Source organism: Asparagus officinalis, chromosome 5 (genome assembly GCF_001876935.1).
Source record: "Asparagus officinalis chromosome 5, Aspof.V1, whole genome shotgun sequence".
Classification (NCBI taxonomy): domain Eukaryota; kingdom Viridiplantae; phylum Streptophyta; class Magnoliopsida; order Asparagales; family Asparagaceae; genus Asparagus; species Asparagus officinalis.
In genome coordinates this window covers 5,229,346-5,241,707 of record NC_033798.1, presented here as the reverse complement: position 1 = coordinate 5,241,707, position 12,362 = coordinate 5,229,346, and the positions used below count along the sequence as shown (strand labels likewise).

Below are 12,362 nucleotides of genomic sequence, written 5' to 3'. Positions count from 1 at the left end.
AGAGAAGAGAGTTTAATGGAGACGGACGATGAGTAGCATATTTGTCTCGAGAGTGCTTAGGTCGCCTTAGATTATGCAATATAGGAAAGTATTATTGAATGACCGTGTGGACAAATAGCCCTAGAATCGGGACCTGATTCGCAGTATTCCCACTGTGCAATTGCAGGGGCAAAGTTCGAGGAATTCAAATGTTGAGATGTGGTACTAATCATAAAACAAAACCCGCTAACTGCTAAAAGTCACGCACCACAAAACGGAAAAAAAGGACCTCAAAAAAGAAACGGAAACAGAAATGTGCACTCTAAGCCGCACCACTCGCCACCCCCCCACTCCCCGCTCCTCCGGTCCAACCGCCCCCGCTGCCCTCAAAACCCGCTTCGCTCCCAACTTTCCTCCCAAACCCGCCACCGTTCCACCACCCGAAACCCGTCGCCCTCTCAAGATCCGCACCCGAATCCAGTTTCCAACCCGAACCCGAACCCGAACCCGAATCGGTCTCGGTCGAGGATGACGGGTTCGAGATCGAGGTTCAGAAAGCGGAGGAGAAGAAGAACCGGAGGGTCATCCGGTCTCGGATCCGGGTCGACGCGGATCTCGAAACCGTCTGGGGGGTGTTAACGGATTACGAGGGCTTGGCGGGCTTCATCCCGAGCTTGGCCGTGAGCCAGTTGATGGAGAAGGGGGATAAATTCGCGAGGCTGTATCAGGTAATTTTTGGGTTTTTAATGATTTTTGGGTTTTATTTGCGGGGGTTAGGGGCTTAAATTAAAGTAGGTGAAAAAAGCAATCAAGTTTCCAAAATGCATAATTAGCTGTCATAGATGTAAGCAGGTGAAAAATAGAAAAAGAAAGAAAAAGAGGACAATTTTGTGAATACTTGATTCGTTTCAGATCATGCACCCATTATTTCGAGCCTGATTTTGATGGATTTTGGTGTTGATTTTGATTGATTTGGTAATTACACGTTCTTGTTTAACTAGTGCACGGTTAACAATCTGGGTGGCAATATAACGAAAGGTAATTTCAAACGCTTCAAAGATTTGGGAGACTAATTGCAAGATTTGAAGATTTGATGTGAGGGACTACTTCCAACTATGAGAGATTTGAGGGATTAATTTTAAATATGAAAGCTTTGAGGACCAATTTCAAATGTGAAAGATTTGAGAGACTAATATGAAAGCACTCATATATATATATAGTCATTTGTAAAAAGTCTGGGGCCCCTGTCCCTTGGCTCCGCCAGTGTTTATAAGCAATTAACCCATGAGAAATATTTTCATGATTTTTCAAATGATAATGTAGAAATGAATTGAAGAAGAAGAAGAAGACGGTGTTGTTCTTGATATAATCTTTACTATGTGATGACAAACCCTACATTAGTAAAGCGGGTTGATGTGAACCATAATACAGAGCATAGTAGGAAGTTGGTTTTATTGATGCGTTTAAAGATTAAGGTGGAAAGCGGAAATAGAAGGGAGAAGTAAATTTTAAAAAGAAGAAGAAGAAGAAGAAGAAGAAGAAGAAGATAACATGATAACAAAGTGTCAATATTTCTTCGCACAAAGAACTTGATCCATTGAACTATTGCTACTTAATAATAGTCTTAACTTTACATGCTAGAAACTATAGTGAATTATTTAAAGTTGATCTTGACTATCTGAAAAAATATGAACGAATTAACTTAGTAAACCACGTCTAAGACTCTAAGCTAATTTGGACAAGTCTAACAAAATATACACTAATCAACCCACATAAATACTAACCTGTTGCAATCTGCTTGGACAGGGTTGGCATCTGACTCTAGTAAGAAGTTAGAGAGGGTTTACTTAACATTTTATTGCCATCACATTATTGTTAATATTTATTATTGTACTATTTAGTAGTTGTGTTATTTATTATTGTTCGCTATCTTTGGATCCAAGATTGAAATTTCAACCGAAATCTAAATTTCGGTGGATATACATTCTGTGTTTATTTTTTGGAATTGATTGAGGTGTGACTTTTGCTTTACCTCTCGTTAGTGTTTTGGAAGTTAGGTTAAAGGTTAGGAGATTTCTTAATGGGAACTGGAAACAGGTTGGTCAGCAGGACCTTGCATTAGGGTTGAAATTTGATGCCAAGGGTGTCTTGGAGTGTTATGAGCAAGATGTTGAGTATCTTCCATCTGGTCGAAGGAGAGAGATTGATTTCAAGATGGTGGAAGGTGATTTTCAGACATTTGAAGGCAGATGGTCCATTGAGCAGGTGAAGATGAAGATATATCTCTCCTTCTTTAATTTTCGTGTACTTTCTTCCATGTTGGAGTTGAAGTTCGCTTTCTTTATGATTCATGAATTACAATAAGTTAGTCAACTGAAGATATCTAGTATTTATTTTGCTTTTGTCATATTTGACCCACAAATAATTGTTAGTTCGAGATGAGATCCTCAAATGTTCATAATTCTAAATTAGACCCCCCAAGTCTTCATATTTGTTCGAAATGAGGGACTTATTTAAAAGACAACTTAAGATTTGTGGGTCTAATGTAAAAACATGAAGATTTGAGGTCTAATATAGAACTAGCTAAGGCTACATTTGGTAACCAGGGCATTTTTGGTGCTTTTGTTTTGTTTTTGCTAAAAAAAGAAACGTAACACGTTTGGGAACCGGTCCATTTTTCTATACTAAAACACAACCAACCCCAAAAATTCAACAGCTTTCTGAAAAAACGAAAAGTTGTTTTGAATCTAGGGTTTTAGTTTTTTCTCAAAATATTGAGCCCCCAACTTCAGAAGCTTTGCTCCTTACCATCTCAATAGATCGCCGTCACCTTGCTACCATGAAGTCACCGACCGTCGTCACTGTCTCCTCCAAGTAGATTGCGACTGCCATTGCTACCACGGAGTTGCCGACCGCCGTTACCATCTCTTCCCAGTAGATTGCCGCCGCCATCACTATCACAAAGTCGCCGACCACCGTCGTCCTTATTTTCTGTCAAATCTTTTTCAAAAGGTATATTCTTTCTCTCGTCATCACCTAATCTCCTCTCACTTAGTTCTCTTCTCCTATAATTCTGATATATCTTTGATTCCTCCACCATTTGATCAATTTTATTGTAAGCTGTAATTGGTATTTGTTTGGGATGGATTTTGATTTTGCCCTAATAAGTGTCAATTTGGTTGTACCTAATTTTCGTAGTTTGTTCTAATTTCTATAGTTTGTTCTAAGTTGACAAATTTTGTCGGCTAATGATGGCGGTGGTGATGGTGGCGGTGGGAAGGATATCGATGTTGATAAGGATAGGAATTAGTGCTTGATGATACTTGAAAAACACTTTTAAAAAACACAATGGTGTTTTCAAGATACTTCAAGAGAAAAAACACAACACCGAGGTGTTTTTCTAGAAAAACACAAGAAGAAAAAATAACATGGCTAAACCTGTAGTAATTTTAGGGAACATATTGATAGCATGTTGCTACTTCCTCTTTCAAGGTGACAAAAGAATGAGAAAACCAGTCAAAATATATCACGCTTTTTGTCATTACAGAAGAGTGTATATTCCATTGAACTCAAATAATCCAACTTTATTGACTACTGGGGAATTCAATTTCATTACACCTAAACATTTTTGGTTATATCTACTATCTAAGGCTTTGTTTGGCTACCATGGTGTTATTCTAGAAAAACACCTTGGTTTTGTGTTTTTTCTCCTAAAGTGTTTTGAAAACGTCATCATATCTTAAAAAAGTATTTTTTTAAATATCATCAGGCACTAGTTCCAATTATTATCAACACCAATATCCTTCCCGCCGCTACCTTCACCACCGCCACCATTATCCAACAAAATTTGTCAAACTTAAAACAAACTATAGAAATTGGAACAAACTACATAAATTAGGCACAACCAAATTGACACATATTAGAGCAAAATCAAAATCCATCCCAAACAAATACCAATTAGAGCCAAATTTACAGCAATAAAATTGGTCAAATGGTGGAGGAATCAAAGATATATCAGAATAATAGGAGAAGAGGAGTAAGTGAGAGGAGATTAGGTGATGACGAGAGAAAGAATATACCTTTTGAAAAAGATTTGACAGAAAATGAGGACGACGGCAGTCGACGACTTTGTGGTAACGATGGCAGCAGCGATCTATTGGCAGGAGATGGCGGTGGTGGTGATGGTGTCCGCGATCTACTTGGAGGAGACGGTGACGACGGTTGGTGACTTGACGGTGGCGAGGCCACGGTGATCTACTTGGAGGAGATGGTAAGGAGAAAAGCTTATGAAATTGGGGGCTCAATGTTTTGGGAGAAAACTAAAACCCTAGACTCAAAAAACTTTTTGTTGTTTTGAGATAACCGTTGAATTTTGAGGTTGGTTGTGTTTTAGTATAGAGAAATGGGCCGGTTCCCCAACATGCTCCGTTTTTTTTAGCAAAAACAAAATAGAAATGCCAAAAATGCTTTGGTTACCAGACGTAGCGTAAACAAAGATTTGTTGCACGATGACTCTTTCAGATCTTCCATTTCTCAAACACATTGTGGTTCAGACATAGTTTAATACTAAGCATCTTTGTGAAGCAAAAGATGGTTCAAATACTATGCAGCCCGACAGGTACATGGCAGTTGGGCCCAAGATTGTTCAAAAACCATATATTTCCCTATTATTCCTTTCGTTTAGGAAGTAGTGAAAATAGAAGGGGGTAATGGGAAAAAGCAGGCATCACTAGAACAATATGACAATGTGTTTATTATCACTCTAGTACATGTGAGATGGACACATTGTTATTATATTTCATTATATGGTATTAAAAATTATATGGTGGTTTTTGTATTCGAATAAAAATGATGTGGCGTTCTCCTTTCAAAATAAAAAAATGACGCTGGCTTCTCCTTCCAATTAGTTCGAGTATAAAGAATAACAATCTTGATTCTCTTTGGAGTTGGGAAGATGCTTATTGTAGGTATAGTTTGATGCTGATTATCGACTGTAGTTTGTTGCAAGAAATGCTCAACACATTGGGTTTTCCAAGGTTGGACAAGCAGAATATGAAACATTTTGAGAATATGAATACAGCTGGCCATAAAAAAACTATATTAAAAAAAGTAGGAAATTTGTAAGAAAAAAAAGAGAGTATATAATTTTAAAGTAATAGCTGATACCAAATGCTCTTTCTAGTAGGATGCTATGTGTAGATGTTACTACCATCCATTTCTTAAAATTGTTTCTAAATCAATTGGGACTATTCTTCAAAATATTTCCTACTTTCCTTGATTGATCATAGAATTCAAGCTAACTAAATGTGTTTTGTTATTGGATCCTTGTTGAAGTGAAAGTTGGTTGTTTCATACAGATTGATAGTAGTATGTGCAAAGAGGGAGCGAGGCAAGAATTCCAGACTACAATCTCATATGTTGTGGAATTAGAGCCGAAGCTTTGGTTGCCGGTTCGCCTTCTAGAGGGAAGACTTTGCAAGGAAGTGAAAAATAACCTTGTTTGTGTCCGCGAAGAAGCTCAAAGAGTTCAAAGATTAGGTCCTGATGAACTTACTACTACACGGTAACACTACCCACCTTTTGCATTATGCTTATGATATGGATTGAAAATGCTATTAAGATTTAACAAAGAAATTATTTCTTTTGCTGGACAATGTTAGTTTTTTGGGGGGTTGTTGAAAGATGTTCTTCTGAACTGAGAAATTTTAAAGTTTTTGGTGCCTTTTCGCTTCAGAAGTGACTGGTTGATGGAGAAATTTACTCCCATATGGCCTTTTATTTTTGAAAAGACCAGAGGGTTCTTTATGTTCTCTTTTTACTATCATTTGAATTTTTTTGCATTCTGATACATAGTTGTTATTATTATTTTTCCCTCACAAGCAAGTATGAGCGTCTGATGCTTTATGTAACTGCAGGGAAGCGAGAGAAAATGACTCTGACTTCGTTGGTTGATGATAAAATTGATCCAGGACTTTGGAGCAGTTCAAAGCATATTCATGATCTATAGGTATATTCCTTCTTTTGCTATAATCAATACAATCCATTTGGTCAAGATCGGTTAATGTTTTGATGCTGGCAGCAGGAACTTTCTTCGTCAAAGGACACAATCTTATCGTTCATTTGAAACAACTAAAGATTTGTGTCGCTGCTTGCCATCGTATCACTCGTGTGCACAGGAGCTTCTTTTTGTTTCAACTTTCAGTTTGTTTAGTTGGAAACTGGCAAGTTTGGTACAAAAAGAGCAAAAAACAAAAGCTTATGATTCTTTGACTTTCTTTCTGAGTGAGGCTAAAGTCTCCTGTTATATTTAACTGTATGTAATATGAACTGATTGATTATTCTTTTAAAAATGTTTAAATATATTCTGTAGATTTATACAGCACTGCGGCCTAATGTCCATGTCTCTATTTTATCATGAAGCTCATCTCCATAGAGTAGTACGGACTTCTTGTGCTTTGTTAGGATGCAACACCATTTCAAGAACATACAACTGGGATGAGCTTTTAACGGGGTTTATTTAGAAATTTCATGTAAATGCATTTTTTTCATCAATCCCAGGAAACGTTTGAACAGAATTAGCTATAGCAAATCAAAATGAAATAGAGATCATCGTCGGGCATTTTCTTCTGCAGATGTCACTGTGTTCTGCAACCATCTACAAACTGCATATGCTTCAACATGAAATTTGCATAACAAGCAATCTTCTTGGTCTCACTTCATCCCGTGGAACGTATAAGATTCTTGTCTTAAAATATGTTGCAAAACCTCTATAATCTGAATATACAGATGAGCCATGCTGACACAAGAATATGTTGCATATGTGAAACAGACAAGCCGTGTTGACGCAATAAAACCCATCAAATGGAAGCAATAAGCAAAGTACATGTTACAAATACCATTAGAACAACAGACCATATATACAATAACATGCTCTAAACACCATCAAGTTGAAAGACCTTAAATGACATCACTATTCAAGAAGATGAAGACAACAACTTTGATGACTGACGACAACGACAACAACATCAAAGCCTCTATCCCTAATTTTTAGAGATGAGTACATGAATCCTTTCTTCAAAGAGGAATGAGATACAAAAGATGGGAGAGGATCATTACTCAACCAAAGCACATCCTATTACACCGCTGGATTGCACAGGCATTGGTCTAACATCACACCATTCAAGGGGCATTTTTGTCGGATCAAAAGACCTCACTGTACTTAGTTCCACAACATCGTATGAGCGAGCATCTGAATCATATCTCAGAGCCATGCCTCCCACAACATACAACTTCTGTTTAAAACCAATAAGGCTAAATCCAAATGGCTTCAAAGGGCGGACGTGACCTTGAAGAATAATTGCAGGAAATGTGCCTAATGGCCTCATATATTTATTTGTCACTTTTACAATGTCATCATCAAGTATGGCATAGATACCACCATCTGTGACCGTCGTATACTCACGGGACAACTTGGAAAACGGCCACAAGTCTTCAACAATGTGCCATGTTTGGTTTATAGGATTGAAGATGACATATGTATCATATTCGAAATTGCTTGCTTTCTTCCCAATGACATGAAATTGGCCTCCATAGGAGACACTGAAACATTCAAAAAGCACAAAGGGCATCGGAGGCAAATCTTCCCATCTGCATATGTCAAGATCAACAGAAATAAGAATGGTATAGAATGGTAGGAAAATTATATCGCGTAGGCATTCGCGTGCACTTGCACGGATTTAGAGAGATCCTGAATTCACCACAAGCACACACAGACTTATTTCCAATGGAACTGTTAGATGATTTTTTTTATAACATGCTAATGTTGTTGTCTGGTGAGTATTATTAGCATTCCATGATACTCTTTCTCCCGTTTCTAATATTTCTATCAAGATTTTGAAATTATTTTCATAATTTTCTCATTCTCTATAATACATGTTATCAACTATTTGACAATGTTTTCACTTTCATATATGGTTATATCATTTTCAATCCTGATGGAAAAATATATATGATTGGAAAGTTAACTGAAAATTTTGTCTTTTGGCAGAGAATAAGATGGGCAGAGTTAATGAAAAGTAAAACATGAATGAACATTGAGAGCCTGAAAAAAGTTAAAAAATAAAAATGTCAAAACTATAATATGCAGGAGATTTTTATTGCTGAAAAGTCACATATACAACAATCAGGAACACGAGATGCGTTTCCATCTGTTTCTGATTCTTACAAATGCAGAAAGCATCCTTATCAAAAGCTAACAGCTCTATATATTATTTTACCAAATGCAGTTCTTTCTTGTATCGATATAAGCCTAATACTGACATATATGGGTCATAAATGTGATGCTTTTATAGTTGCTTAGTCTATTCCTACCTTTCCCAATCTATGACCACTCATTCCAGTGGACAACTCAATCTGTTAAATCTTATTTATAATGTCACAAAATGTATTATCCATTTTGAAATTTTCTATGCCATCCATCTGATGGCCATTCAATCATTTTGCAAACATTGGTATGAATAGATTGAAGTCTTTAAACTATATAACTTTTTTGTCCCTATATATTTTTTTCATGTGTGAATTAAAATCAATGATATGGACTGATCATTATGGCGGCCCATCATATAATTTGGTAAGTGGGAACAAACGTCTAATTTGTTACTGGGGAACTTTAAAACCATATCAGAGATTACAGGGGAAATTTTTCTCATATGCGCTCTTAAAGCATTATGTTTCTGTCTTAACTAGAAGCTTTTCATTGTTCAAACCGATCTCCACACTTAATATATATAAAATGAAACCCACGAGCATTTTACTCTTGTTACTCATATATCAGATGACTGCAAAATTGATGATTTTTCAGCAACAAATCAAAAGTCCACCAGATACATGGGTAGAAAGAAATCCAAAATTATTGATTATTAACACCCCAATATAGGCTGTGAAGATCATAATGACTGATCAGGTCAAGAAAAAATAACGGAGATATTAGAGTTTAGATAGATGCATGTCCACTGGAGGGAATTTCCCCTTATGCTTAGTGGTTACTGACCTCTCGTTTCCTTAATCACACACAAATACATACAGACATACATAAAAGCCAATGGACGGCCAAATGCACCATGACAAAGTTAAAGGAAAATCTTTCTTCTATTCTATGAGCTGCAGATGACATTTTGCTGGATTGACAACCAAACAAAAAGACGTATAGGATTCTGATCCAGAGGAAGCAACAGGGGACATAGAGGCAACAGTAATGCTAGTGGCACCACAATTTGCAACTAGTTGGCCTTTCTGAAGTCATAATCACTGACCGAACCACATATGAACTCCTCCAAGTGAAGTATATCCCTGACGACATGATTCTACTTTGTTCAACCACGAATAGAAAGGCCAAATGTCAGAGAGAAAAGCGAAAAGCAGCATATGCACTTGCTCGAGCTAATTCCTCAACCAGATTTATTTCAAGGAATTTGAACCCTTTAGCAGCTCGATTATAATCCCATTGTCAAAGCTATCACACAACGGTTACTGTCCCTAACCAAGTGGCCAGTGGTATATGCAAACCAATCATGTAAACTTTTCTAGAGAATACATTCTTTTACTTATAGAGTACTTCAAGTTAATTGCTTTCTATATAAGAATGTTTAACTTTTGCCCCTGAACAAATTTTAACTAATTGTGTAACAGAGCATATACGGAATGGCTATTGGTACTATCACATTTGTCTTTGTTTTCTCCTTGTGATATAAACACGGATACATTTATAACGCAGACGTTGAACTCACTGTCCATCTTTGATTTAAAAAATAAGACTCGGTTGAGGTACATATACTACTAAGATTTAATTTTGACTTGAAGCTTTGAAGGGAAATTTGAGTCCAATCTTCTACCTTAATCTATATTTTGATTTAAAAGTTTATTTTATAACATTATGTAATACTAGCTATACTTAATGGATGTGCCATCTTACATGCTCTTATATATATCCGGATATGTACTGTAATGTTTGGATACCTATCAGGATATGTCAGGTAGTTTCTGCAAAAGTGGATACAAATATCTGTATTTGTCAAAAGCAGATACATAATAGCTTGACTGGATTACCTACATTCATTTGCATCCTCATAGTCAAACCTTCGCAAAGATAATGAATTTCTGTTTTCTATATACTATTACCAAATAGCAATGCTCATAATATAATTTAAAAAGGTTTGTCAAGTTGAAGTTAAAAGAGAATTAGAAGGATTAATTTTAATACTGCTATCGTGCTACCCCATACCAAACCAAGGCAAAATATAAGGTAGACCTGTACTACACCAACAGTGTCTTCTAATATCAACATGGGCGCAAGTATTTTTCCAGTGTAGAAGAAATATGCATGCATAACCTTGTCCCAGTTTCTGTTTTTTTAGATACTGGCAGTGTTCACGACCATGTATCCATAACTATACATCACAACTTAAAAGAGCAAAAATACGTATCAAAGAGAAAATGGTGTAATAAATACCTGTCCAGATACGGGTCATAAACTTCTGCAGCAGAAAGACCTTCAGTGGAATCTGAGTTGTTCCCTCCAGCTACATAAACCTTGTCATTGATGGCAGCACTAGCAAAATTGGTCCGTGCTGTTCTCATACTGCTAACACAACTCCATTGCTGCTTAAAAGGATCAAACATGATCACATTATTTGTTCCAAGATTCCCTTTCATATAGCACCCACCAACCACTAGGAACCTTTTGCACACACAAATACACGAACATCCGCGCAGACTTTCATAATTTGCCCATGGAAATCCAGGAACAGGATGCCATCTATTTGCATCTGGATCATAGGCATTCCACTGAGACTTATGCCCCATATGTGTACAAGCAAACAACCAATTCCCACACCATCCCTCTTTTGCCTTCAAATTCGCATAATCCGAACTCTTGATCGTCCATCTCCACTTCTTGGAAACACATTCCAGCAATCCATGATATCCATGCGAGATCTTTGCCAAGCATCTAAATGCCAAATCATCGGGCAATCCCGGAATAATAGCTTCACTCATCCTGTAGAATTTTCTGTGTCGGTATAAGAAAGAAACTTCACTGAGAAAATTATAAAAAAGCTTCGTTTATGGGTAAAAATATAGTCATCGGAGAGGTACATGAGCCAAGCAATAAACTAGAGTATTGCCGTTTTATAATTGACTTGGAATTCCCTGAAGGCCCTTAAATAATTGATAGCATGACAAACTGAGTACAAGTAAACAAAAAAATTATCAGGAAGATTGGAAATTTCTGACGGGGCAAACAGATACCAAGCATATTATAATCTGCAGTATCATTTTATGTAATGATTATATTAAAATCTTGGATTTAACAAGCTCATTGACAGGATAAGCAATAGCTGAAATAAGCAATAGCGAGGGTTGAACAATAACCAAGAAAGGACACGAATGAAATCACAAAAGAGGATCTCTTTAATATCAAAGAGGACCATTTATTTAGTTCGAGTCTTCTTGATTCCAAATTTAAATCTCATGTTATGAATTAAGAAACTTGAACGTGGTTCCATGAACTCGGCTAGAGATTCGATGAGAAAAAGAACGGTTCTTTTGGGGGAAGTGAAGACAATTGATATGATAAATAAAAGATTTTTGAAGGGAAATGTGAAAAAAGAAACAAAAATTTGGGGAAGATTCGTACCCGTCGTCCGTGAGCTCCAAATTTCGCAGGAAGGAAATCGATGAACGAATCTGGGCTTGATAAAGGCAGAGTAGTTACGGTGACTCGCAGATTGAGCTTGTGCTAAAATGTTCCTACAGTAAAGGGTAAGATATCAAGCCCGACCACTAAAAAGCCCACTACCTCATACTTAATTAATTATTAATTATGCTTATCTTTTTCTATTAATTACTTGGTGATATGAGAATCGGTGTTTTAGCATGTTTATTAAAGAACACGCTATTGTTAAAAGTCAATTATAATTAATTATGATATTTTTTTATTAACAGTTTCATAATATTAAAATCTTATTTCAATACTCTGTCATGCATTTTTCTATCGATGCGATAAGTGTTTTAGTATAATTATCAGAATAATTTATTATGTTTATTTAAAGTCAGAGATTAATAAAATAGACAAAATTAAACAAAAATATGTTACTAGCAATGGCCAATGGCAGTGTATGAAATTTTTTTAATTTAAAATCTAAATAGAAAAATTTCAATGACATTCAGGATATTGGATAAATGATAATGATGATTCACTATCAATTTGCAACTATCTTAACCTACACCAGCACGAAAGTGATCTGATCATCTCACAAATAAATCAATTTTCAGAAAATATGTCAAAATAAATAAACATAGCATCTTAAGAAAGCTACAGCTGCACC

At 36.3% G+C, this 12,362-nt stretch overlaps 2 protein-coding genes across 3 annotated transcripts; one reads left to right on the top strand and one right to left on the bottom strand.

Moving 5' to 3' along the window:
• Window positions 536–6,372, top strand: LOC109843628. Its single transcript, XM_020412577.1, has 5 exons — window positions 536–707; window positions 2,077–2,244; window positions 5,337–5,542; window positions 5,895–5,986; window positions 6,059–6,372. The coding sequence occupies exons 1-4, from the start codon at window positions 672–674 to the stop codon at window positions 5,929–5,931; spliced, it is 447 nt and encodes a 148-aa protein (XP_020268166.1). The 5' UTR covers window positions 536–671; the 3' UTR covers window positions 5,932–5,986; window positions 6,059–6,372.
• LOC109843278 (F-box/kelch-repeat protein At1g16250) lies at window positions 6,819–11,712 on the bottom strand. 2 transcript variants are annotated; one of them, XM_020412205.1, is made up of 3 exons: window positions 11,672–11,712; window positions 10,487–11,032; window positions 6,819–7,626 (listed from the first exon to the last, which is right to left on the bottom strand). In XM_020412205.1, exons 2-3 carry the CDS (start codon window positions 11,029–11,031, stop codon window positions 7,092–7,094), a joined length of 1,080 nt encoding a protein of 359 aa, XP_020267794.1. In that variant the 5' UTR covers window position 11,032; window positions 11,672–11,712; the 3' UTR covers window positions 6,819–7,091. The 2 variants fall into 2 exon arrangements, with proteins under 2 accessions (XP_020267794.1, XP_020267793.1); XM_020412204.1 differs by having other exon boundaries at window positions 10,487–11,044; window positions 11,672–11,698.

What these genes read in the sequence shown, in the direction of transcription:
- LOC109843628 (XM_020412577.1), top strand. Translation starts at nt 672, where the DNA reads ATGGAGAAGGGGGATAAATTCGCGAGGCTGTATCAG. An exon ending in AATTCGCGAGGCTGTATCAG is followed by an intron (nt 708 to 2,076) that starts GTAATTTTTGGG and finishes AACTGGAAACAG; the next exon opens with GTTGGTCAGCAGGACCTTGC. An exon ending in GATGAACTTACTACTACACG is followed by an intron (nt 5,543 to 5,894) that starts GTAACACTACCC and finishes ATGTAACTGCAG; the next exon opens with GGAAGCGAGAGAAAATGACT.
- LOC109843278 (XM_020412205.1), bottom strand. Translation starts at nt 11,031, where the DNA reads ATGAGTGAAGCTATTATTCCGGGATTGCCCGATGATTTGGCATTTAGA. An exon ending in TATGACCCGTATCTGGACAG is followed by an intron (nt 7,627 to 10,486) that starts GTATTTATTACA and finishes TGACATATGCAG; the next exon opens with ATGGGAAGATTTGCCTCCGA.